The following is a 25,697-nucleotide window of genomic DNA, read 5'->3' on the forward strand; positions in this document are numbered from 1 at the left end:
ACTCCAGAGCACCTGCCCCCCCTTCTAGTCGGAGTGCCCTCCCCACCCCCGTGTAGAGTGTGACCTTCGTTCCCTCCTCCCCTAGCCGGAGCGCCCCATCTCCCCAGGTGTGGAGTGTGGCCCTAGTCCCCGGGACCACGCGGCCACTGACCTGGTGGTGCATGTAGAGCGGCTGAGAGGCGGGCGGCAGCATGGGCTGAGAGGCGGGCGGCGGGCCGCCGTGGTAGCCGCCGGCGCCCATCATTCCACCGGCGCTGTACAGGGTCGGCGGCTGCAGCGGCGCGCCCAGCAGGTCCTGTCGGTCAGAGGGGGAGGGGGACGGTCAGAGGGGGACAGTGACAGAGCATAGGGACCAGGGGACGTTATCATGTTACGGTTTGGTACACACCACACAATCAGGGGTCGGTAGATCACAAGAACTATGGGACGGTAGGAGGAGCAACGGGTCACAACTCGCAAGTCAGAGAGGTCACGGGTCACAAAGTTGGGCGGAAAGGCACAGTCCCAAGAGCGTCGACGGGAGTTTCGCCATAAGAAGGATTCGACCCGGCAAGACGACAATCTCCACCATATGGTCAGTCGAGCAATCCCGTCACAACACACGTGGGCGGGGCGACACGCCGACCCACCGACGCGACCGTGGACACTGGGACCGACGGATTCGGGTCACTCGGGACGGCCGTGGCTGGCTGCTCAGTCGATCAATCCGTCTGCTCGGGTCAGTCTCGTATCCCCAGTCCAATTGCGCTCGTGTGCGGGGCCGAGCCCTTGCGTCTCCGCTCCGCACATTGTCTATCAAGTATCAGGGTTGCTCCGTCTGAATGTCTCGTCTGATTGAGCATTCTCTACTATCCCGCTGACGTCTTGCATTCCGTTCTGCATCGTAGTCCCGACTCCCATCTAAACACTGCTCTGTTTCTATGTATTTCCCGTGTTAGCTGATGTTTTCCCCCTATCCCAGCATTCAATCTCACTTTCCACAGCTCTGTTTCGCATCCTCCCTCACCTGCTGTTGCTGCTGATGTCCTTCTGCCATCAGTGAGCTGAGCAGGGGCGACTTTTTGGCCATTCCGCCGGCCTGCGCGGGCCCGGCGGCCGCGCCGCCCTGGTACGGCCCGGGCGCGTATCCGCCGGCGCCCGGGTACGGCTGCGCGCCGCCGTAGCCGCCGTAGTTGGCGAACATGCCGGCCTGCTGCTGCTGCTGCTGCTGCTGTTGAGCGGCCGCCGCCGCCGCAGCCTCCTCATTGTTGGTCTGCCGGAGAGAGGGGGTGACGGTCAGAAAGCGGCTGCAACTTGAGACAGGAACGGACTGATGTTCGAGTGCATTCAGTACGTGTTGAGAACAGATAGCAAGCTTTCACTGTTTGTAGCTTTCGTAGTCTAACATTTCGCGACGTTGCAGAGTTCAAGTTTGGGAGTCTCAGGGTTGGGTCAAGTCGTCCTCGACAGGGCTGAGGCAGGCCGACAGACAGGCTGATGAAGGGAGAAAGGCCTAGCTAGAGAGCTTCTCAATTTATCTTTCTTCTAGGAGGCAGCATGCCAGTTATATGCCAAGCATAGATATGTGACAATCGTTTTGCAGAATTAGGCATCTGATTTGCATCTGATTGTAATGGATCCCCGACTCAAAATGTGTCATATAGCATCCGAACGACAGCTTTTCTAACAAAATTGGGCCATACTTGCGGTTCGAGGGGAGGGATGGGGCGGGAGGGGAGGATTAACAGTAGATAATCGCTTATGAACCGGCCCTGCAGAACTGATTAATTCGCGATGACAACCGGGAAAATAGATGGCCTTCAGCAACTTTCGCTTTGAACTGATACCAGATTTACACAAATCCATTCCCGGTAAGATCGCCTAACCCATTACAAGCAACGCAGCACTTTCACTGTCCAGTGAAAGCCCGGCTGTGCGGCGCAGCCATGGGCAGCAGCCAAGGTCGTGTGCTGTGGGCCCGCCCCCTCCCCCGGCCCGGCAGCAGGACGGCTGTCGGTAGCGCACCTCCAGCAGCAGGTCATCCAGCACCTGCAGCAGGTCACCGTCCGGCAGGTCGGGCACCACGGCCATCGCCGAGCCCCGGACAGTGACGTCACCGGTCCGTGCAGCGCCGAACTGCGCACCGGCCGCGACTGGATCGGACAGCCCGCCGTCTGACACTGCTCCAGACGGTGTGTGGGGCCCGGCGTGGTCTAACGGGCCGGTCCGGGCCTTCACACCGGTCCACCACGTGGTGACAGCCCGCCCCGCCCTCTCCTCAGTCACCGCAGTACCGGCGCACGGCTGACACTGACACCGTCCGACACACTCCCCGTGTCACCCTCAGACCACCGTCGGACCGTCCGCCCTACACTCCCAGCTGGACCGGCAGCCCGCTCCCCACACCGGCACACACACAGACTGGCCGGCCCGGGCTGCCGGCCGACCGCCGCCGCTCGCCCGTCGAGCACCGCCATTGGTCGGGGAGTGCCGGCGGCGGGCCGGGCAGCAGCAGCAGCGGCGGCCGCGGCGCCCTCTGCCCGCCTAATGGCTCATCCCAAAGGCTCGCGGACGTGGGAAGGTCAGCTCCGCCACCAAAGGCTCCGCGGGAGGGGAGGGGAGGGAGAGGAGGGGCTCCCGTCTGACGGCGTGCCGAGCCGCTCCGGACGATGAACGGACGGGGAGGGGAACCGCTGATCGCCCGTGTGCATTTCGCTAGTGTTACCTTCAAACGGGACCTCATAATGAGCCGCTTCTGATGCATGACGTTTCTGCGTTCCACATCCTCTACCATTGCCTTATGATCATTGATCACCGATTTAGAAGAGCAATGTTCGCGATTTTTGCAACAAAACAGCCAGGATGCAAATTAGCGAGAGACGAAGAACTTCATAAGAGTAAAAGTCAGCAGAGCATAAAATGCTGCTTCTTCCTCTAAAAGGATTATAGTATAGGATGTAAAATCATTCAGCCGGCACGCGAATGAATCACGAAAGCCTCGCTCGGCACAAAGAACGCTGCATAGCTCAGGGTACGCCGGAGCTCGTTAACAAGTTCTGGGAAACTTCTGCGTCATGGCACCAAATGGTTACAACAGACGCTCGACATGTGATTATAGGACACTTGTGGGAGCTAACCAGTCTGACGTGGCCTATCTGTATCTGTGGGTTTGTTTTATTTACATAATCAAGGTGATTAGTGGCGTGAATTGGAACTAGTTATATCGAAAACACCACCCACTTTGCGTTTCATGTGGTAAACGTTTGGAATCTTTCTCGCGCTCTGGCGACGTCAAAATAAATAATCAAACATACAACACCCACAACGGGGCGAATGAACTGCTATTGGCCGTTGGGATATGTCAAACAATGTGTAAGGTGTGGGATTTCTGGTAAGTCTGATATTATGTTTACGCCATCGGAAACTCCAATCAAGCTCAACTTGCCCCACAAGAACGGTTCATCACCAAACAATCCGCCGCAAGGCGCAAACTCCCGGTGTTACGACAGCGGTCTCGTCTCCTATACATTCACTGACCCCTAAGTTAAACGTGAAACATATTTATCTGGCACCTTTATACTCCAGTTGGTTCAAAGTCAACTGGCAGCCGTTCTGACAATCCACTATTTCGGATTATTAATGAAACGTGGAACATAGATCGAGGCCGAGGGAAATCACCTAAATTATGACCCGTAGCCGTCATAATACGTCGAGAAAGATAAATCAATGAGAATCATTTACGTCTATCCGCGACATACACCGTACTTCACTTGTTGTAAATCGACTCTTCGACACAACAGATCATCGAACATCCATACATACATTCCATCGAGTAATATAAACGACGATTAATGACCAGCTAGGGATAATAGCTATGACCCAGATCGATCAGACTACGGCAGGCTGGGTTTCTGGGAACCCATACACGGGATAAAAGGAAATAGTTACAAAAGCATCTCTCTCTCAGCACGAAGCAATGATCCTATGACGTTTTGTGAGGGCAATGACTTAGTAAGAATAGCCAGGTCATAATGCGACAAGTTTGGATATGAAAGTCAAACCAGCAGAACATTTCAACATTCGGACGATTAAATACGTTGAAGTTACCGAACGTACCCAAAGTTGACGAAAATGCACGCTTCCCGCAGTGCAGCCGCAGGAGCTGTTGTCTTAAGAACTTACCGTTAAAAACGAAACTGTCTCAAAGTAACGAGCTTTTATGAAAACGAACTTATCATCCAAAGCTGCTAAAAATAATACCAGGAAAGAATACCCAGCGCAGCACCGAGTTATCAATCGGTCCAGGCCCGTGCGCAGCTGGGGCGCCTGAGTCCCCGCAGAGCCTGTATAGGAGGTCAGGGAGGGGTTCGGTTCCTCACCTTGGAGATGAGGCTGGCCCGGTAGGCCGCCAGCGCCTTCAGGTACTCCTTCTTGGCGTTCTCAGTCTTCTTCTTATAGACCTGGAACGAGAAGGAGGGCAAAGTTAGGACCTGCGAGCTAAGGGTATCAGGCGTCACTTCAATCTACTGTCCTTCGGTCACTCTCAATCGATTCACAGGAACACGTTTTCCAGGGCTCATCTCCTTATAACGGAACATTGCAGCGTGATCGCAGGACATGAGGCGCCCCCTTATCTACGACATTCAGTATGTAATTCATATTTATCACAGGTCGAAAAACCGAAGACATTGGGCTTGAGCACGCTAATAGCAGCGCTAAAAGCATGCAACGCCAAGCGGTTTCAAGAGCACCAGCTTCGTGCAGTATTGACAAGATCATTCAGCCGGAAACAAGTCCGTATTTTCTGAATCACCTACGAAACACGAGCCAGCCAGCAGGTAATTACGACCGTAATTTGTACCGGTTCACTCATAACTAGTGGTGTCGATCGGTTACCAAAATTTCGGTATACCGATACCGAACCAATACCGATTCGGTATTCGGTATTATATACCAAAAGCATTTGGTATTTTGTCGGTATTATGAAAATCAACTACTACCATAAAAGATTTGAAGCATTTTTGATAAACCTTCTGAACTCAAATTTGATTTGCTAAATGGTATTGGATGAAGAAAAATGGCAATCATGGCACATTTCTCCCAAATGCATGATGTCCTAACAAATGGGCAAACATGTTAGCAGTAATATCAAACACACAAGTCTACCAATGTTAAATGGCAACTTATCAGTGCTAGCTTATTCCAATACCATGAGGATAATTATCTTACAAAGAAAGCTAATGTGGAAAACAAAATCATGTATTAATGTTTAACTTACTGCATGCTGGAAAACATACTTTAACTATCTTACTAAAAAATTTCCAAAGCATTTATCAGCAACAAATTTGACTTTGTTTTGAGGAGTCTGTGATTGATCTTGACCCTGTCTTGCTCTACATTTCACTGCAATGCAAGTACATTATCCAAAACCCTGTTTTATACAGCACTAGCTTCACCATTATCATCTAATATTAAGGGCAGCATTTATCACTTCATCACCTCACAAATCCTCAACTTCCCTCAATTTCAAAAAGCCTCTGTTAATGACTGAACTGGACTGAGCGATCCTGTGGATAATTTATTTTCTTTAAAGGAAATAGTTCACTTTCCTGAAATTAGTATTTTGCTATGGATTTATGTTTTTTTATGCTCAAAATGATCAGAAAATAAAACAAAACGTTTTTGTAAAAAGGATTATTTTCTTTATTTTAGTATAAGAAGAACTATATTCTATATAAAATAATGTTTGACGCGGAAGCTTATTACGCGTTGACCAATCATATTGCGTAGGACAAACCCATCGGCTGTAAGCAGCATTCTGATTGGCTGACGATGACGTGACTGCATTCCTCAGCAAGGCACGCATTCCTCTGCAAGGCACTCTTTTCGGAACGAAAAATGGAATATCTTCGTCTAGGGTGATCGTTGGGCCGTAAAAGCTTCTGATTTGTGCTAGTCTCAGCGCAAGCAACCAAACTGCTATTCCAGTTCCAAACCCCATGTTAAAAGTGAACTATTTCCTTTAATTAGTGTTCACTTTCCTGCTCTCCTCAACAGATAGAGATCGCTAGCAATGTAATCAAAAGCATTCCTAAAATATGATTGGTTTTTGGCTTGATTCGCGCACAGCCGTTTCAAAACTGAACACATTTAGTCAAAAAACATTTTAATGTCGCAGCTGCGCCAAATACTGATTTAGCACAAAAACTTTAGTTTTTGGATTGAAAATAATTGAAAAACTTTGTTTTTTTTTTTGTTCTTCATTTTTCAGCAATAGCAGCCTTCAATCTTTCTTGAAATAATTTAAAGATTCCAAAAACAAATACATAGAATTTTTGACTAAAGTTTTCTAAAGCAAAAAAGAAAAAACTTTCTTCTATACAGCTCTGTGCCATGCAAATTGCAAATGGCCGCCGCCATTGTGTAAGAGATGACACGTGACATGTGTCAATGCTTCCATAAAATTATGGACATTTTACTAAGCTTTCATCGCGATATCATTACAGTGGTGTCTGCTATCTATCAGTGTGCCTCGTAAGTAATTATTTAGCAAATTTTGTTGTGTTAAACATTTGTTAATGAAGAAAAATTGGCTGCGTCAGTATCGTCACCATCGCTACTTGGGTTGAACTCTAGGGGTATCATGGATTTTGTTTTTATTAATGGTATAGCCCATCATTGTCAATAGGGTCACCATTTTTGGATCATGATAACACACTTAACCCTGCCTTGACCGGACTCGAATTGAATGACTTGAATTGAAACGTTTGATGGTTCGCCTTGGATGGTTCAGGCATGGCCTCAATATTGACTCAATATTTGTTAACTGACCTCAATATTTGTTTATAGTTACACAATGCAGTTATAAATGTGTTTTTCTTTTAATGCAAATTATTTAGATATTCCCTTATTTTTTTGTTGCCTTCTTTTAAAGTATTACCTTTCAATGCTTATAACTATGTCTTGAGAAAGTTTGAAGCGTTTTGTTTTTTACTGATTTTCTGAATTCGGTATCTAGTCGGTATTTCCCCCCTATTTCTAAAAATCGGTTCGGTTTTGGTATATTCTCAGTGGTTTTGGTCGGTATCGGTTTGGTATTGGTTTTCAAAATTTCTGAAATTGACATCACTACTCATAACCCCCAATTACTGTCGTAACTCGGGCGTGAGCTCCACGACGGCCCAACCTCCGGGAAACCATGGACCCGCGGAGTCGACGAGCTAACTCGAGCTAACTCGAGCTAACTCGACGAGCTAACTCGAGCAGGCGGAAGTAGTCTTCGCTCGGGTCAGAGCAGAACTAGTGCAGCTCTCGCAGCACCTCAGCGCCGCACCGCGGACCATGACGGAACTATAAAATCCTCCACCGACCGCTACATGGCGCTGGCCATAACGGATACTCGTCCAACCGAACACGAGCGGTTTCACGGCTAAAAGCCGGAAACGCACGGTCGAAAGCAATTAGCTGAAACACGACTGCTTGGAAGAGGCAAGTCGAGTTAAACAGTTTCATTTTCCAGGATTTTCCTCCGGACAGGTTACTAGTCAAGATGTCTTTTTACCTGCATGCTGCAACCGATTTAGGTAGGCACAATATGAATGACTCAGTTTTACTGGTTCAGTTGTCTGCCTACCGGCACAATGGCATGGGTTTGGGTAGAGTCCTTGGCCTTTTCGATGACGCTATGCCAAAGCTTCCGTCAAAACAAGGCGGTCTGGCTTGTTTGCGAGTTTCAAGTAAAACAACATATCTGTGTTCGTGTTTCATTTTAAATGAACCACGAAAAATACAGCCGATGTTTTTCGGTCGTCAATGACAAACTTTACACAACTCAGCCACAATCCCACCACGGCGAAGAAGGCAATGAAACGGACATTATCATTCACATTCAACATCGGCCAACAATAGACTTCACAACAACACTGACAAAAAGGGCCTTCACAGAGCGCAGGAAAAATATTGACGTCTACTTTCACTTCCATTCTTCAGGCACTTATCTTGTAGACTGACAGCGGCAGACAGTTTTACTAGACTTTACACAACAGGCCGAGGATTAAAAGAAAGCGGATTTTGACGGTTCTTTTTGCCGACTACGTCCAGAGAATTCAGGAGCTGTTCAGTTGTCGTGCTCGGCGCAATACATCACAGGGAACACTCGACCAAAACGAAATCAAAGGACGCTGCCGGCAAAACAGGCAGAGCGCGAGTCGAGAAAACATCATCATAAAGGGAAATCTATATTCCGCTCGATGGCATATCACAGCCAAATGACAGGGCAAGAACAACCAGTCACTTCACAAATGGATGATACGGCATAAGCTGTAATAAAGCCAGAGTTCTCACAACATAATATCAATTATCAGAGGTCACAAATCATATGGCCGCGGCAGATGACTGACAGGTTGAACGCTGACCGCCGTAACAGACCGACCAATGGGTCACAGACCCTTAGACCGATTTGACAGCCAGCAGAGTCGCCCCTCCGACAACGAGGCGCTCAAAACATGCCGCGAACAGGACACAACTGCCACAGCGGGCGAACACTTCCGACTGCAGAAAGCGGCCACGGACCGCGATGGACGGTCCACGCCCCACACCACTGTGCATTCTGCAAGCGCTGTTCAGTTATTTCGCCAGGGCAAGCCACATTTTCTTCGCCTTTTGTACATGGGTGAAACTTTGACATCACCATTGGGGTCCCAAACGTCCAAGGGGGCCTCCATTTAGTGGGGGCCTCCAAGCAATTAGGGGCCTCCAATTGCGGAAGCGGTAATTTACGAGCCACGCCAGGGCCTCCTCTAAGAAATTTTCATTGGGGGACCAGAGGCTCAGAAGCCAAACATGGGGTACCCCCAAATCCAGTTTTCTCATCGGATATAGGCCACTTATTTTTCGTCACAGCCCTGATGCCATGATTTTTTTTTTAATATCGATAAAGAAATGGTAGGTCACCTGACCCTACTGGTGGATCCAGGCCAGCAGGGTGACATTGTATGTAAATATCCCCCGCGGCATCCGAAATCGACGAAAATTTCTGGCTTTTTCACTTTTGACAATAAAACACAATGCCTTTATAATAGAAAAAAAAATTAACGGCACAGCATTGCGCAAGGAATCTAGCCGTAAGCCGACCCCAGAAAGTGTGAGAGTTAACCTTCGCCGGCACCTGGGGGGAGGGTCGCCACCCCCAAGTTAGTTTTCTGCTCTACACTTAACATTTTTAAAGCTAGAAACCTGATTTTCTTTGTATAGCTGCTTTTCTATCTTTTCTCAGCGTCCATTGAAAATTTCAAGCTTCTGCGGCATTTGGGTTTGGAGATATGACCTTGTTCTTCAGGTCATGTCATGTCCTAAATGACGAATACCCAATATCTTGCGATGGCTATGGGCCTTGTGAGCTTTTGACACGCTGATTTCGGCTTTTTTTGCCAGTCTTACCTCCCACCTATCATTGAACATGTTGTTCTGCGATGTACAGATGTCAGAGTCAGGGTCAAGGTCAACCTAGGTCATCTAAAATTATTGCGCTTTAGGCAAGCTGAATTTACTTTTCGTGAAGTTTCTTTGACTGTATGTTTAGTAAAAGCTTCTCAGTTCATGATCAAGTGTAATACGGACACACAAACCGATCTGTGCACACATCAGTACATACACAGACATACACAGTAGCCTGTCCCAAAAGTACCAACGCCATTGAAACCGTAGAGACACATGTTCCCTTGAGTCCCTAACAACAGAACATGAAACCAAGAAAAAATGAGAACGAACGAGTCAGTTTTAGGGGTCGCGCCATAACGCTTCATGTTGTTCTGGGTTGTAGCGAATTATCTACTGGGAGTTAGTGAACTGGATCACAACTGAATGCAAAGTGAGTCACTTCTCTGCCACCAATTACTTGCCTAGGCCTAACAGAAACTCAGAACACATTCTTGGCAAGGTCAGCCTTCTTTTCGCGGCCCACCACCTGACGATGGCGGTGGACCAGTTTGAGCATGGGTGCTGCTTCTGCTGTCCATCTCGTGTGATGGAGTTGTTGAACTTCTCGATGAGAGCGATCCCTCGTTCAGCTGCATCATTCACAGCTGACAGTGCAGCTGTTCTCTCCCTGGCATGCCTGTAGGCTGGATCGAGGTCCCACTCACGAACGGACCTGGTAAGGTCAGGAGATGCACCGAGGGGGTCGAAGAGGGACTTCGTTTTCGAGGTGACGCGTCCGTGGAGAGTCCCGTCCAGTTTGAGACATTTACCTTCCAGCTTCTTCGTGCCCTTCCGAGCAGGATGAGAGAGGACTGCAGCCATTTGTCGACGCTCTTCGTCGGGAACGTGAGTCGAAACAATCTGATCTGTTCTTCAGATCTGATCAATGGTCATGTTAGGTCTGTCCTCCAATACGGAAGTGTCATTTGGAGCGGTGCAGCCCAGTCCCAACTGGTACGGCTGGAGCGGCTACAGCAGACAGCACCGCTGGCTCATATGGCTAGGTGCTAAAACGCAGAGGAGCTGTCCTATGGACTATCGTAGTCTACTGCGAACCTTTAAAATTGAGTCCATCAAAGCCCGCCTCATTCACACCGATATCATGTTCTTGTGCAACTCCTTCACCACCGTACCGACTGTGCTTACCTGGTATCGATGTTTGGTCTGAATGTGCCTGGGAGGTGTAACCGTCGCACAGACTTGTTTCATGTGCCCTTCGGGAGAGTGAACAGTGAACACCGTAAATAACTGTCTTTCTGTGCGTATTCCTCGGTTGTGCAATCATTTTTTTGGCACATAGCCCGTCGGTGGACTTTTACCCTCCTTCCACGTCCTTCCGGCGCGAGGCTTTCCAGTACGCCCGAACACTGGGCAGCTATATCGACTGATTTTACTTACTGTTTTCCATGTACCACCCTATGTAATTTTATCACATGACTTCACCCTGAATTGGGCCGATTTGCCTGTGGGTGTTATATGGTTAATAAACAATAAACATTATGAAATCTACATTTTGGCGCGACCCCTAAACATTGACCGATTGACTCAAAAATTTGTAGGAAGCTTCCTTTTAGCAATGGGATGAAAAGTAAAGTGTGTTTGAATATGTGCTACACTTTTTGGATTTCCCTATATTAAAGTGGGACAGGCTAATACACAGACATACAAACACATATCATTGACCTTGACCTAACTTGACGTGAAATGACCACAGCCAGCAAATTAGTCGGATAGTGTGACAAAGAGCTGTTCTAGCTCGCTTGGCACTAATACGGCAGCGTCATCGGTATATGATGGGTTGGCCCGCTGCTTGTGTACCTAGGTATCTTATTCGACATCACCACAATTTTTTCTTACAAGATTTTAAGCCTTGCGGTCAAGAGCAACAGATTCTTTGGGAAGTGACGAATCCAATGATACCAATTTTACCTCATCAGGTCAGTCATTGACCTTCCAGGTCAGGTCAAACTAAAGAATGTTGCTGTTTGGGGTCACCGTTGCCCGTTGGAATATCACGTGCGCTGCTCATCATGTACCGATGACGCTGCCGTATTGTGGTGCCAAGCCAGCTAGAACCTCTTTGTCACACTATCCGACTAGGTTTTTGCTGGCTGTGGTCATTTCAGGTCAAGTTAGCTCAAGGTCAATGACATGTGTTTGTATGTCTGTGTGTGTCTGTGTGTACGAGTATACTGATGTGTGCACCGACTGTGAATGTGTCCATATTACATGAGATCATGAACTGAGAAGCTTTTGCCAAAAATACAGTCAAAGAAACTTCACGAAAGTAAATTCAGCTTGCCTAAAACGCAATATTTTTAGACGACCTAGGTTGACCTTGACCCTGACCCTGGCATCTCTACATCATTGAACAACATGTTCCATGATAGGTGGGAGGTAAGACTGACAAAAAAGGCCGAAATCAAGGTGTCAAAAGCTCACAAGACCCAACGCCAACGCAAGATATTGGGTATTTGTCATTTGGGTTATGACATTACCTGAAGAATAAGGTCATATCTCCGAAACCAAAAACCACAGAAACTTGAAATTTTCAGTGGACGCTAAAAAAGGATAGAGCAGCAGCTATACGAAATATCCGACTTCTAGCAATCAAAATGTTTAGTGCAGAGCAGAAAAAACTACCTAGGTCGGGGTGGGGGGTGTGGCAACCACTGCCCCCCCCCCCCCATGTGCGGACGAGGATTACCTAAGTAATTTGAATATCAGGAAAATAATTTATTAAATCAGGTATTCCAACAGAGTCCCGCTTTTTTATAGGTGACCTCCGATTTGTGTTGCATCTAAGTTACCCAGGGGGCCTCTTATTTGTAATTGTAGGTACAGTACAGAGAGCCTCCTACTTCGACTACTTGCACAGAGAGCCTCCTAGCGTACATACGGCTAAGCTTCTACAGGTCGAGCGCCGGTCTCTTGTACGTATGTACAGAGAGCCTCCTACTGTTACAGAGGGCCTCCTGTTTGTCTAGGGGGCCTCCTATTGGTTAACGGCGCCTCCTATTTGTCCAAGCGGCCTCCTATTCGTCTATGGGACCTCCTATTTGTCCAGGAGGCCTCCTGTTTCTCCAGAAGGTCCCCTATTTATCCAGGGGGCTTCTATTTTCCAGGGGGCCTCCTCTTTATCTAGGGGGCCTCCTACGTGTTCAGGGGCCTCCTATTTGTCCAGGGGCCTCCTATTTATCCAGGGGTCTTTTATTCGACTAGGAGTCTCATATTTGTGCAGGGGCCTCCTATTTGTCCAAGGGTCTCCTACTTGTCCCGGGGCCTCCTTTTTTTGAAGGGACTCCTTTTTGTTAAGGGAGCCTTCTATTTGTCCAGGGGGCCTCCTATTCGTACAGAGAGCCTCTAGCTCCTACTTGTCCATGGAGCCTCCTATTTGTTCAAGAGGTCCCCTATTTGTCCAGGGGGCCTCCTATTTGTCCAAGGGACCTGTTATTTTTCTAGGGGGCCTCTTTGCCCAAGAGGCCTCCTATTTGTCCAGCGTGCCTCCTACATGTTCAGGGGGCCTCCTATTTGTCCAAGGGGCCTCCTATTGGTTAAAGTAGCCTCTTATTTTCCAAGCGGCCTCCTATTTATCCAGAGGGCTCCTATTTTTAGGGGGCCTCCTCTTTATCCAGGGGGCCTCCTTGTTCAGGGGGCCTCTTAATTGTCCAGGGGCCTCCTTTTGTGAAAGGGGCCTCCTATTTGTCCAGGGGGCCTCCTTTTGTGAAAGGGGCCTCCTTTTTGTCTAGGTCTAGGACCTTCTATTTGTCCAGGGGGCCTCCTATTTTTGCAGGGGCCTCCTATTTGTACAGAGGGCCTCCTACTTGTCCATGGGGCCTCCTATTTGTCCAGGGGCCTCCTTTTGTGAAAGGGGCCTCCTGTTTGTCTAGGTCTAGGACCTCCTATTTGTCCAGGGGGCCTCCTATTTTTGCAGGGGGGCCTCCTATTTGTACAGAGGGCCTCCTACTTGTCCATGGGGCTTACTATTTGTCTAGGGGCCTCTTATTTGTCTAGGGCCTCCTATTTGTCCAGGAGGCCTCCTACTTGTCCAGAGAGCCTCCTATTTCTCCAGGGGACTTCCTGTTTTCCGGGGGCCTCCTACTTGTTCAGGGGGCCTCCTACTTGTTCAGGGGGCCTCCTACTTGTTCAGGGGGCCTCCTACTTGTTCAGGGGGCCTCCTATTTGTCCAACAGGGCCTCCGATTTGTCCAAGGGGCCTCCTATTTAAACAGAGAACCTTTTATATGAATATCAGACCTCCGTTTGCAAAGTAGCTGATGCGTCTCGGGGGCCTCCACTATTGGGGTCCCAAAATGACAATTGGGGTCCCAAATGTTCGCATTGGGGTCCCACATGGGACCTCGAAAGTATACAAAGTTACACCCATGCTTTTGTATGGCTGATCATTCAAGTTATTGCCATAGGTATAAGTGTAATTTTACTTTCGTTTATTTTCATTCCGCTCTTCTGACACTTGATGATCAGCATTTTTCATAATCAATGTAGATTATTGATGGCTTCCCGTGCTAGGCAAATCAATTGCGCGGATCTCACCGTTTGTCTAAGCGCGAATGGAGCCAACGGCGAAGGAGTGGTCTGCCTGCCGGGACCACTGATGGTCTGTCGAGTGCACTGTTGGTTCCCCGGGACTACCGACCAGGACGTCACCGAGCACAGAGTGTGGATGGGAGGAAAGGGAGAAGAGGGGAGCGGATAGAGGATGGGAGAGCAGAAGTCGGGGACGGTCGACCGTCGATGGAGCAGAAGTCGGGGAGGGTCGACCGTCGATCAATCTCCTGATTGACAGTTTTGTCAGAGGCTAATCCAATGAGCACTCGCGGCCTCTGCCGGACCCAAACGGCGCCCACACGGGCCGCGCCGCGTGGACAAAACACTAGAAGCCCACATCTCTCGATCCATCAGTGGCCGGTCGAGCGACCCAATTAGCTGGCAATTCGCACACTAATATATCCCCGCGGGAGCCGCGCCGTCCGCCGACAAGAAATCATTTCTACGCCTGGTATTTGCCTGGCTCCGTTATTACAGTCCGGAAAGTGCCTGTAAATAATTCCACGGAAAAGGCATCAGCCGTGCCACTGAGTAATATCGCGTCCAATAACAACTTTCACCGGCCCGTGTGCTATTTATTCAGGCGTGGTCTCCGACGAGAATGCAGCGAGGCAATACGTTTCCCATGTGAGCGGCAATCTGCGTCCAGTACACGCATCAGCGGAGCGGATTGTACGGCCGGGGCACCGACTAGCCAGATTCAACAAACCGAGATGAGTCTGACCGTCCACAAGAGCTCAGTGTCTGCCCGTGTCTGCGAGCTGCAGACTGTCGCTATCCATACAGTCTTCTCTTAGATGCCCCAATCCGTTGATGTCGCTGGTTTTGATAGACTCTTAGATCGGGAGAGTCACCGTCAGGCCAGCAGAATGTGACTACGATATGCCGACGGCGAGCAGTCTTTCAGAAGTTATCCCCGTCGATGCTGAGATAAGGCATAGCCGGTGTTTTTATCACATCCACCGAGCGAGCCGGAGTCCGGGGAACTCAATAATGTCCATCGAGGGGCGCTCTATGCCGCGCTCTTCGGGACCGATCGCAACATTTATTAGTTCTTCCATTTCCAATCAAATCCCCAAAGTAGCCAGCAGCAGTCATTTGGAAACAGGCTATAATGTTTCATAGCCTCTGGGATTTACCATTCGATACAGAACTTGTTCCAGCGCTGATATACGGACCGGATGGCCGGTCACCGGTTATGTATTGCGTAAAGTACCACAGTAGTTACTGTTCAGTTGTTCTCCAACTGTGCACCCTAGACGACAAACTAGCCCACGAGCCAGCGCCACTCAGCGCTGCCGTGACTGCGACCATACCAGCACCGGCTGCAATGTCGGCTATGGGTACAATTCATATCGTGCTGCGACCGGAATGACGTGAATGGCCTCCGGCTGAATTACGAGTACACGGAACCGGCCCATTGTTGCAGAGCGTTATGTAAATCCGGCCATGGAGCACGGCGGTCCTCGGACACCACTTAAAATGTCAATTTCAATGTAAACATTGCCTGCTAAATGATAATAACACGTAACTCCGGCCATGGTAATTTTTAGCTGGCTCTAAGCATCATCAGTAACTCAACTCAACCATAACCAGCACTAGCTCCGGCAAAGCACCTGCAGGCCACAACGCCAACAGTAACACCATGACCACCCACAGCGTCCCACCAGGTACTCACGTTCTTGTCGTCCGTGTTGAGTGCGTCCCACATGGAGGCCACGATCTTGCTGACCTCGCCAAAGCTGGCGTTCGGGTTCTGGCCCTTGATGGCCGCCTGGGTGTCCCGGAAGAAGAGCGCGTACGCCGACACCGGCCTGGGGAAGAGAAGGGCGAGAACAGTCAGAACGGGACAGGGGATAGTGAGAAGACGTGGAGCAGTCAGAATGGGAAAGGGAGCAGGCCACGGGACGGGGAAACACACAGGCTTCATGAGGAGGCCCAGAGAAGCAATGATTGTCAAGCGGCGGGAGATTTGATGACGAAAAGTACACAGGTGACATGGGAGTAAATTCAGTGACAAAGATCCCGGACATATTAGCCCTGTGCCGGCCGGATGACCCAGGTGGTCGGCGGAGGGCACAGCAATACCATAGGTGACGTGGGCGGGAATAACTCTACGCCAGCGAAAGGCCATACTTCACGAACATCAACAGACTCCATGATTCACTAGCTGATGCAAACTTGCAAGTTGGAGGAAGATCAATTTATTGCAGACTTTGCTAAGCGAAAGCAAAATAAACATGCAAATGGGTATTACTTTCATAATCGTCAAATGATGAAGCATAGCAACCAAGTACGCATGGCTTATCTTTTGCTGAAATCAGTAGGGGAAGAGAAACATAAACACGCAGCATAAATGTTTGACGGTCTTAAATAGCTAAGTAAACCAGGTCACTTCAAACTCTAGCTCGTTTCGACATCGCCATTGAAGCCTGCTCTGGTAACACAAACAGTCGAGTGTTACGGCTAATGGCCGGTAAGTGAATGCGGCGGGAGCACGACCTATCGGCGGCCCCATTGGCAGTCGCTCTCTTACGGCTGGTCGCCCAGATACCGACTGCCATTAACCCCCGAACACGTCAGAAAAACGGCCCAGCCGCGCGCAACATTCCCAATAACTCTTCATGTCGTAAACAGGCCATCAGCCACTAACTGGGACGCGGCCAAATCAAATCAGAGAGAGGTGCAAGGAAAGCGGCCGGAAGGCGCGCTCGCCGCTTCTCACGGGAGCTGGTCGGCGCCACCCGGGCGCAGCGCTTGCTGTGGTGTCTCTGGTTTGCTGTGGTCCTGAGATAGGTAAGTGGGAAGGGTGTCTTTGCTGCCGACTGACAGGGTGCAGAGCGGGCCGCAGGGGACTTCATCGACCCTGCTGGGAGTCAGTCCGCCATCCTCCTTCCTCCGTGCCACAGACGATAAGGCGCCGAGGCTTTCCAGTGAGTTTCCTGCAACTGTCTGTCGAATTTATCACCACCGGCCTCGGTCCTGTTTTTCATGCCCCCATCCATGCAACCGGGGACGACCATTTGTTCTCTGACTGCCCGTTCATACATCATTCAATACGGGAGTCTCTCAGCCCTAAAACATCCAATATCAGCCCCTGCTCGACAAAAAAGATCGGCGAAATCCCGCACAGAAAGCAAAACTGCATCGTAAATAATCCAAAACACAATCGCGGCCGAACTGCGCGGACGTCCCCCGTGGGTTGGCGGAGACCATTTCCATAATACGCTCGGTCGTGCCGGGCTGTGGTGAGTGGTGCGCGGACCGAACACATGCTGTCAGACAGCCAGTACCGGCGACTGGAGCCTGCAGATGACCCTACGTGGGATGTCGCGCAGTATCTCAAAGGGTGTCGGTAGACCCCAAACAGTTTCATACCACTAACCAGCTCCGCACGACGAGTATGACGCCTCGCAACAAGGGAGGCCTACTCGAATGTCTACTGTCCAATACTGCAGCTCGATACGTTTCAATTCGATGGAGCGGGAGCCTGCTGTTTAAAGGTAGTGTGCCAGCTTTCTTGGACCGTATGGAGTTAACCCGCGAGTTGCTGGGGGGGGGGGGGGGGGCGTTAAACGCCCCCACTTTTTTCGCCGGGCCATAGCATAAAAACGGCGCGGCGCAGGCGCGCCAAATTTTGGGTACCTGTAGGGAATTGATTAAAGTTTATTGTGACAAAGTTTCAAAAAAATCGGTCGGAAAATTTTTGAGATATCGAGGTTTTAGTGACGTCATGATTACTGAGTTTTCGACCAAAAACGGCATATGTTCAAAAAATCATATAAAATCACAGAATAGACATACAGACATGCCGTAAACGCCATTAGATGCCAATACCTTGAACAATCAAATGGCTATCTTCGATTATTGATTATCGTTCCGCATTTTCCAAAATCTTGAACTGAAACTTGGCAATTTCTCGTGCCTGCTTCACGACCATGATACATGCATTTCTTAAATTGAACTTTTTGAGCCAAATACGAACACATATGATAAAATGAATGTCACCATCGTATTCTACGCCCCAAATTACCTATAAAACATGTGTCACAGGCTGCGAATATCAGTTTTGATTTTCGGGGATATGTGCCTACCCAGTTGACCTGACCTTGACCCTGACCTATGCTTGACTGACCCCTATATGGAGCTGACACTCTTGTAGGCCTTATAGGGTGGATTGTGCACCGTTTTGACAGAGTTTATGGCGAGAGGCGCCCATTGCGAAGTCCTGAAGTCCATGCTACTGAAAGCCCGATTTCAGGTGTTTGACCTGACCTTGACCCGACCTGTGACCTCAAAATTCAACTTTAAAGTACTCATCTGAAGCGTCTCGTCGCGCTCTTTCGTTTGCCGCCTCGTGCGTTTCGCTGCGCCTATTGGTTCTCGAGTTATCGGCTGGGGGCGTTTAACGCCCCCCCCCCAGCAAATGGTGGGTGGCGAAATACCCCAGCAACTGCCGGGTTAATGGCCCAGATAAGGAGAACCGGATTTTTAGAACTTATCCATACCTTCAAAACTCATGGAAACGTCTTAAATTCTTCAAATTTTGAGTACCCCAGTGCGAAATTCGCCCCGACGGGTTGTCGGTCGTACCCCAACCACATTTCACACCACTATGAACAATAAATGCACACACTAAAATCGCTATTACCGATAGGCTCATCCAATCAAGTTTCGATAAACCCGTTCATCATCATCTCCTGCGGTTTCGAACACGCCTGTTAGGTGGCTTCTGATGCTCGTCGAGGTCGGAATTTCCAAATACGCGTGGTGCGTCGGGCCGCGCGCTCTGACTTCGGCCAAGAAAAATGCGTCAGCTGATCATTGTCATTTCTGCCACTTGCGTGTGGTGTAATGGGGTCATAACTTAAGAGACGGCTGTTTCATATCAATTATTTTACATAAAATCATATTTCAAACCACAAATTAATGTTCGACAGCCAAATTTAAGAAACAATACCAATACAGGCTTACAGTTTAAGGCTCGACATTGTGTTGTCTACGATTAGACAGCTGATAACTCATTCCCGTACGTCGTATGGTCGTAACACTATAATGACCTTTGCTTATTGTCACAAGTGCGCCGCATTCGCGATTGTTGCCCGACGCCTGTTTGCAGGTGAGCCCACTACAGTTGTTATACATATCTAAAAACCGAAAAACTTTTAGGCGAAAAAGGCACTATTCCAGGCCCATTTTTGATTTTTTTTGCGATATTAGGTAAAAACAGAAGCTTCTTATCCTAGGAAAAATAAAATGGGAAATCTTTCAAAGGTGGCACACTACCTTTAATGGATCATGAAATAATTGAATTCCAGCTGCAGTTACAAAGCAGCAGAAAAAGTAAACGACATGATAGTGGCATTGATATCAGTCTAACCAATCCTAAAATATGAGAGAAAGCCGGACTAGTGGCCTAAGTCACCGCTCCAAGGTCCTAGCAACTGAAAGAACGTTCCAAAAAGGGACCCAATCACAACGGCGCCGGACTTTCTGTATGCACTTGTTCAAACATAGCCACCGGAGCGCAGTTATTGGCTTTATCGGAAACATTCAAATAAATTCGCCGAATGCGACGAGCCGGAAACGCCACATATCCGGTCACTTTGCCAACTCGGTGAAACTCCCGTCTCCGGGCGGTTCGCGGCCAGTCGAGCGTGCGTCCTTGGGTGGCCGTAACGTCGTCGATGACCGCCGGCCAGAGTCCACTCGACGGTCCGACTGCGGTCCACCGGACCAGCCCGCACCGGACCCCGTTCAATCGAGTCATTCACTAGCCGGATCAATGGGCAATACAGAGCTCCGCGCCCCGGTCCCCCGGGAGTGCAGGGAGGGAGATGGTACGTCGAGCCCCGGCGCCGGCCGAGTGGGGTCTATCCCCGGCGTACCGGGGTACGGCGGGTATAAACAATCAGAATAAGCGGCCCATTTTACCAGATAACTCGTTTCCTCCCTAATAAGGATAGTGATTCAAGCTTAGGTCAGTATATTGTAGCTTAGTAGAAAGCTTAGGCTGAGGTCTAAATGGCGATGCTCTTATCATGTAATCTGAAGATCACGGAAAGGAAAAGAAATTATGAAAGCATCCCTTTAAGGCCTGAATATAAAGGGTCCATTAGATGATTCTTCGCTCTTTTGCGCTCTAAACATCAAAACTTATTGAGGAAAAGATTAAACCAAAGCACCAATCTATCTACGCCCACAGTCCCTGCATTTTTATTGATAGCATCAAGAGATTCTCTCTTTAAATGACCATGGACAATTTTACAAAGGAACCAACCAACCGGTTATTTTAACGGCTATTAGGTAAAAAGATCCTAGCTATTACTAAGTACCTCTACCGACGCCCTGTCTAAAAGAGGACGGTTAGCCTCCCCCGCGACACGTCATCGCGCATCCGAGCGGAAACAGCCGACATATGAGACGGAAAATTAAATAAGATTTCACTTTTTCGTTCCGCGACATTAATTCGACCCATAAAGCAGCGTCGCTCGCGCCCGGGGCCGGCGCGATCCCCGAAACTGCCCGCCCCGGGGGAAGGACAGGCGACGGAGGAAGGCGAGGGCACACACACTGACACACGGGGCAGGGCTGCGCGCGGTACTCACTTCTGCGGCTCATTCGGATCGCGTTTCTTCTTTTTGGTGGCCTTGGCCTTCTTGGGCGCCTTCAGGCTGACGGCCGGCATTGGTGCCGGCTCCGGCGAGCGTCGTTTGGTGCGGATCCACTGCGGACAGAGAGAGACACACACGGTCAGACGGACGGACGGCGGCGGGCACAGCTCGCTGGTGTACAGCACGATCAGGCTCCGGGTGTGAGCGATGGCCTCGTGGTAACGCCGCTCTGTCCTACAGCAGACAGCAAGTTGGCGGAGTGGGAGTGCCACCAGCGCTGGCACCTCGGACGACCTCACCTCTTGGCAGGCCGGTCCTCAATGGCAGGCAGGGTGTAGCTTAGCTCACTAACCACAGGCACTTCCCGTCCACTAACGTCCCACGCCGACCTTTCGCTACAACCTCCCTCTTAGCACCCACCACGCTCCACCGCCGACCACTCACTACACCCTCTTAGCACCCAGCGCCCGCCACCCTCCACAGTCCGACAACCACGCGTTCACAGTTCAACACAGGGAGCAAAGGTCTGTGCCCGCTCCCTCGTCTGTATAGACTGTATAGTATATCAAATGTCATAGCGGTACAAACAAAACCCATCGCTAACGTGTCCTTTCCAACGTTTATTCAATGAACGCAGAGTAAGAACAAAGGGCAGCATTCTGTAGTTAGTTAACGCCTGTTCACCTCGTCAGAGCATCAAAAATAGCACTGAGGAGGAATGCGGCCGGCACCGATGGCATTATTCATAATCCAGTTTGCCGAAGTGCCCACAATGGCTCACTGCTCAGTGCTAATTATAGCTTGCATTGGTCCAACACAATGGGGCCGGCCCAACACGACCCGGGTAAATGCTGGTCAGCGTATTCATCAAACCGCCCACCGAACGGCAAACCTGCTGACCATAAACAATGCCCAACAACTGGACATAGTTTTGGAGCGGCGTCAGGTCCAGTTCTGTGGCCAGTTTGACCTCAGATGGGACACAGAACCCGTCACCAGTGACCCTGCGCGCGGGGGGGCTGAATCACTCAGCCCAGGGGGTAGAACACACACGCACCGATCATCGGCCCCGTGTCAATCAATACCAAACACGTGTCGCACAGCTGACGGGGCAGCAGTCGATATATTCCATGACGTCACACACATGACATCATTCGGACTGAAGCCCGCCTGGGCCGGGACCACCAAGGGCAGATCGTAAGCAAAGAGGCGAGTGTCTTTTTGACCAACCAGTGGGGGGCCGCATTGCTCCCGCAGAGTCAGGCAAGACAAGGTGGAGGTAGCGCGCCTGGCGACATCAACCGTGCTGGGCTTTGGACAGACCGGCGTAACATTCTAACCAGGTTTGGCCCTTACACAAGATAGCCCAGCTCAAGGCCCTAGTTGCAGCAAGAGCTAAGTCTAGTCAATCTGGTCATCGCAACATGAAATCCACAACCTGAACATTGAATACGATCCGTCCTTTGACCCCACAGCCAAATGACAAATCCCAGCCGGCGCAATCCGGCCCAGTTTACACAGGATATACGCGGGCGTCACAAAAGGACACAATACGCCGCATTCAGCCCCGATTATGAAGCCGTGTGTGCTCGCGAGGCGTCAGTGATTAGCACGGTCGCGTGCGCCGCGACCGCCCGTTTACCCGTAAGGCGGATATCCGCGATCACTTCCTTTCCGAGTCAACACAGGGTGGCGTGGCAACGGTGCTTTGATAGCCCGCCGGCAAACTAAGCGCTCCGAGTGTACGGAGTGTGCCCGAGGAGCGTACCGCCACACCGACAACAAATCTGCGCAGACGCCAAAGGCAAATGTTGACCGGACGAGCGAGGCGGTCGAACATCGTCTAGATTAACATGGACATGTGGACTTGTCCTGTGAATAGTTTCGATCGCTTGCATGTCGATCGCCTGTATGTCAAACTACTACATCTCTCCAACACCCACTATTGCCGATGATGATTGCTTTTATAATCAATCATTTAACGGAATGAAAAACGGCGACCGCGCCCCATACAAGATAACGAGATAAACTATTGGGTCCGACATAATTTATGAGAACCTTTCCCGATCAAATTGTCTGGTAATTTCGGACAGACACAAAAATTGTTCTTTGTTCCACTTTGGGAACAGCTGTCGATGCCACCACCTTGTGTTGATTTAGAGCCGGTGTGACGGCCCGCCCCGCCCATCGGGTCCGTACAGTCCCGCCCCACCCCCATCTACGGGTCCGTACTCCCGCCCCGCCCCGCCACGCAGGTGTGACTGAGTCAACCGAGCGAGACAGGGTGAAGAGGGTAAAGGGCTCGGCCCGGCAACCGGCCACGGGTCTGACATGCCGAACTGTCATAGAGACCGTCAGGGACGCGGCAACTGTCACACTGACAGACTGTCACAGAAACTGTCACAGTCACCGAACGGCTGTGACAGCTGTGACCGTCAGTGAATGTGACGCGCAGCTGTCACTCTGACAGTCACACGACTGTCACAGTCACCAAGCGGCTGTGACAGCTGTGACGGCCACGGTGACGGTGACATATGAATCAGACGAATCAATTGTGAAGGTTGATACCAATCCACGACATCGGCCATTTGCGGCAACGGTCATACCGCCCAACAAAAGCCATTTACATCATATCAATAACAAAGGTCATCGGCGTCCCTCAGAGAAAGTCGTTGGAATTTCCGCCTTTGAAACTAAATGACAATCATTAATATTTTAGGTCTTAAATGAACAGTGTTGAAAGGTGAATACCAGCCCGGTACATATAAAGCAAAGATGAAAAGAAAGGTAAAATGCATGGAATGAACTCAAGCATGTTTTACAAATGACGCATTTAAAAGTAAAATGAAACAGGTATGCTCTTACATAAGTGTGTACAAGTGAAACGGCCCGTTGGCATGTCAGTATGCAATATTCAGCGACCCCAGTGTCGGGTGAAGCATAGCAAGCACCGGTAGATCGATCGAGAATCGAATAAATCAAAGCCAACGTAAAAGGCACTCGGCCACCAATCGCAGCTACACGATCATTATATGGAAATGAGCCTGAACGAAACAAGGCAAGTATGATGATTTGGCCTATTCAATCGCCGTATTAATTCATACCCATTAAAATAAACACTAGTCCGATATGGCTCCTGAATGCTGATGTACATTTACCGACCACAAAACATCCGACTTCCGAAGAAACCGAGCTTGTAAACGGCCGCTGCACTGTTGTAGCTCAACATAATAGCACTGAGCCGCGGCCCTGGATGCAAATGTCCCGGTGCACGAACAAACAACGGAGGCCATTGCGTCAGCGCAACATGCCTCGGCAAGTGGAGGACACGTCCCGTCGTCGAGCGGCCGCCGACCGGGCCCGGCCGCCGACGCGACTGTCCTGTAAGCTCTAACACGAGGACGATCCTGCCGTTCGTCACGTTCGCCAGCTCATAGGTCGGACATTATGGCAACAGGATCTCAGGGTTTACCTGGTTCAACAAACCGCTGTGATCATCGCACGGAGTTTGTAGAAATATATACTTAAGGTGTCTATCATGTCTTTCAATGGATGCTTCGTCATGCAAGAGCTCTGTAGATTGGAACAAAGGAGACCCATCTTCGTAACTGGAAAGCGGTCTGCGATGTTTCAACTTACACGACATGCAAAGTAAAACCACAAGAACAAACGAGAAAGGGTGCAAAGAGGGTACAAGAGTGCACCGGAGAGAACACGGGTGCACGGGCTAAGTTGCACATTCGTGCACTGGTCGGACAGTGGGGACATTGGTGAGCGGTGTGCAGCGCATACCAAGCAGCTTTCGCTGTGGAGCGCTCAGCGACAGGGTCCACTCAGCCGGTATTGGCCGAGAAACAGAGCCAGTGAGACAGACACGTGGCAGAGTACCGAGAAAGAGCAGAAACGGGGCAGCGGGCAGACCGGTGGAAGGGGAGGGGTCAGTTCCTCCTCACCCTCCGCCCCTGAAGAGATCAGTACCAGGTCAGTGTGGAGTCAGAGATCCCGTATCAGTCAGCGATCAGAGCGATCGAGTTGCAAGAGGAGCGAACAGAGGTCTTCAGATGAAAGACCATAGCATCAGTGCCCGCTTCACAGCAGATGATTTCTTTCCCGGAACGCGCCCACGGGGTCTACAGTGAACAGAAGACGTCACCAAATCGCCGCCGATCGCTCGCCCAGTCGGGCGAAATGTGCCGGTCACGGCAGTGACTAGTGAGGTCCGGCGCTCGTGGAATGTGATGATGCGCCGCTGTCCGCTCTTCACACCAGCCCATCACAGGAGAGGAGCTGCCATCTCAGCAGCCAAATGGAATGGACAGCAGGCTCTAATCACCATTCACTGCACGGTAGACAAACACTTCAGCCAACAGCCTTAACACTATTTGCCGAGACGAGAGTCATTGGGCAGCGTTAAACGCCCGAGGATAAGGACGTTTCATCATCCACCGTTCAGCGATCCAAGGACTTGGTGTGTTCTGCCAGCTTACTATCGCGTTACATCGTTTTGCAAAACAGCACCCTAATTCAGGCCCGTTTGTTCGACCGTGTACCCACGCAAGAACGACACCAAACCGTTCTGCATTTCAACATTTCCGTCAATAAAGTAGCTCGCTCGCTGAGCGGACCGACATCGGATAGCCTGCGATCACGGAAACACGCCAGCTCCGGCCACTGAAACGGCTCTGTGGCACAGCAGCATTGATTTCGGACGGTGAACGGGGGCCCTCAGCCGAAAGTGCGTCACAGACCAGCGCCGACGAATGGCGGCGCACTGCGCATGCGCGCACAGAATGTGGACACGCATGCAAACGCACGCGACACAGCCGAACACGAGGTGGACAGGAGGTGAAAGTGGCTGAGCAATGGGAAACAGTGACAGTGAGGGCTGGTGGGAGCGATGGGCAGAGCAGCGAGGGCAAGTGAGATGGATTGGAGAGGGAGAGACCAGACCAAAGGGAGGGAGATGCCCCGATAAGCAGCTGAAGGGAAGGGGTGACATGAATGGAGGGGAGCATAACAGATGATGCAGCACTTTGAGCTCTACATCTGAAATGACACC

General features: G+C 50.2%; 1 protein-coding gene across 3 annotated transcripts in view; it reads right to left on the reverse strand.

Annotated features, from left to right (window-relative positions):
* Window positions 1–25,697, reverse strand: part of LOC122386712 (TOX high mobility group box family member 3-like) — a 120,544-nt gene that overhangs the window by 2,627 nt on the left and 92,220 nt on the right. For all 3 annotated transcript variants that reach the window (XM_043376193.1, XM_043376192.1, XM_043376191.1), the window contains 5 exons: window positions 20,633–20,751; window positions 15,703–15,838; window positions 4,359–4,439; window positions 1,007–1,252; window positions 152–295 (listed from right to left, as the gene is read on the reverse strand). In XM_043376193.1, coding sequence (XP_043232128.1) covers window positions 152–295; window positions 1,007–1,252; window positions 4,359–4,439; window positions 15,703–15,838; window positions 20,633–20,751 — 726 coding nt within the window. The remainder of the gene's footprint in view (window positions 1–151; window positions 296–1,006; window positions 1,253–4,358; window positions 4,440–15,702; window positions 15,839–20,632; window positions 20,752–25,697) is intronic.

Source organism: Amphibalanus amphitrite, unplaced genomic scaffold, assembly GCF_019059575.1.
Source record: "Amphibalanus amphitrite isolate SeventyFive unplaced genomic scaffold, NRLGWU_Aamphi_draft 000260F_arrow, whole genome shotgun sequence".
NCBI lineage: Eukaryota > Metazoa > Arthropoda > Thecostraca > Balanomorpha > Balanidae > Amphibalanus > Amphibalanus amphitrite.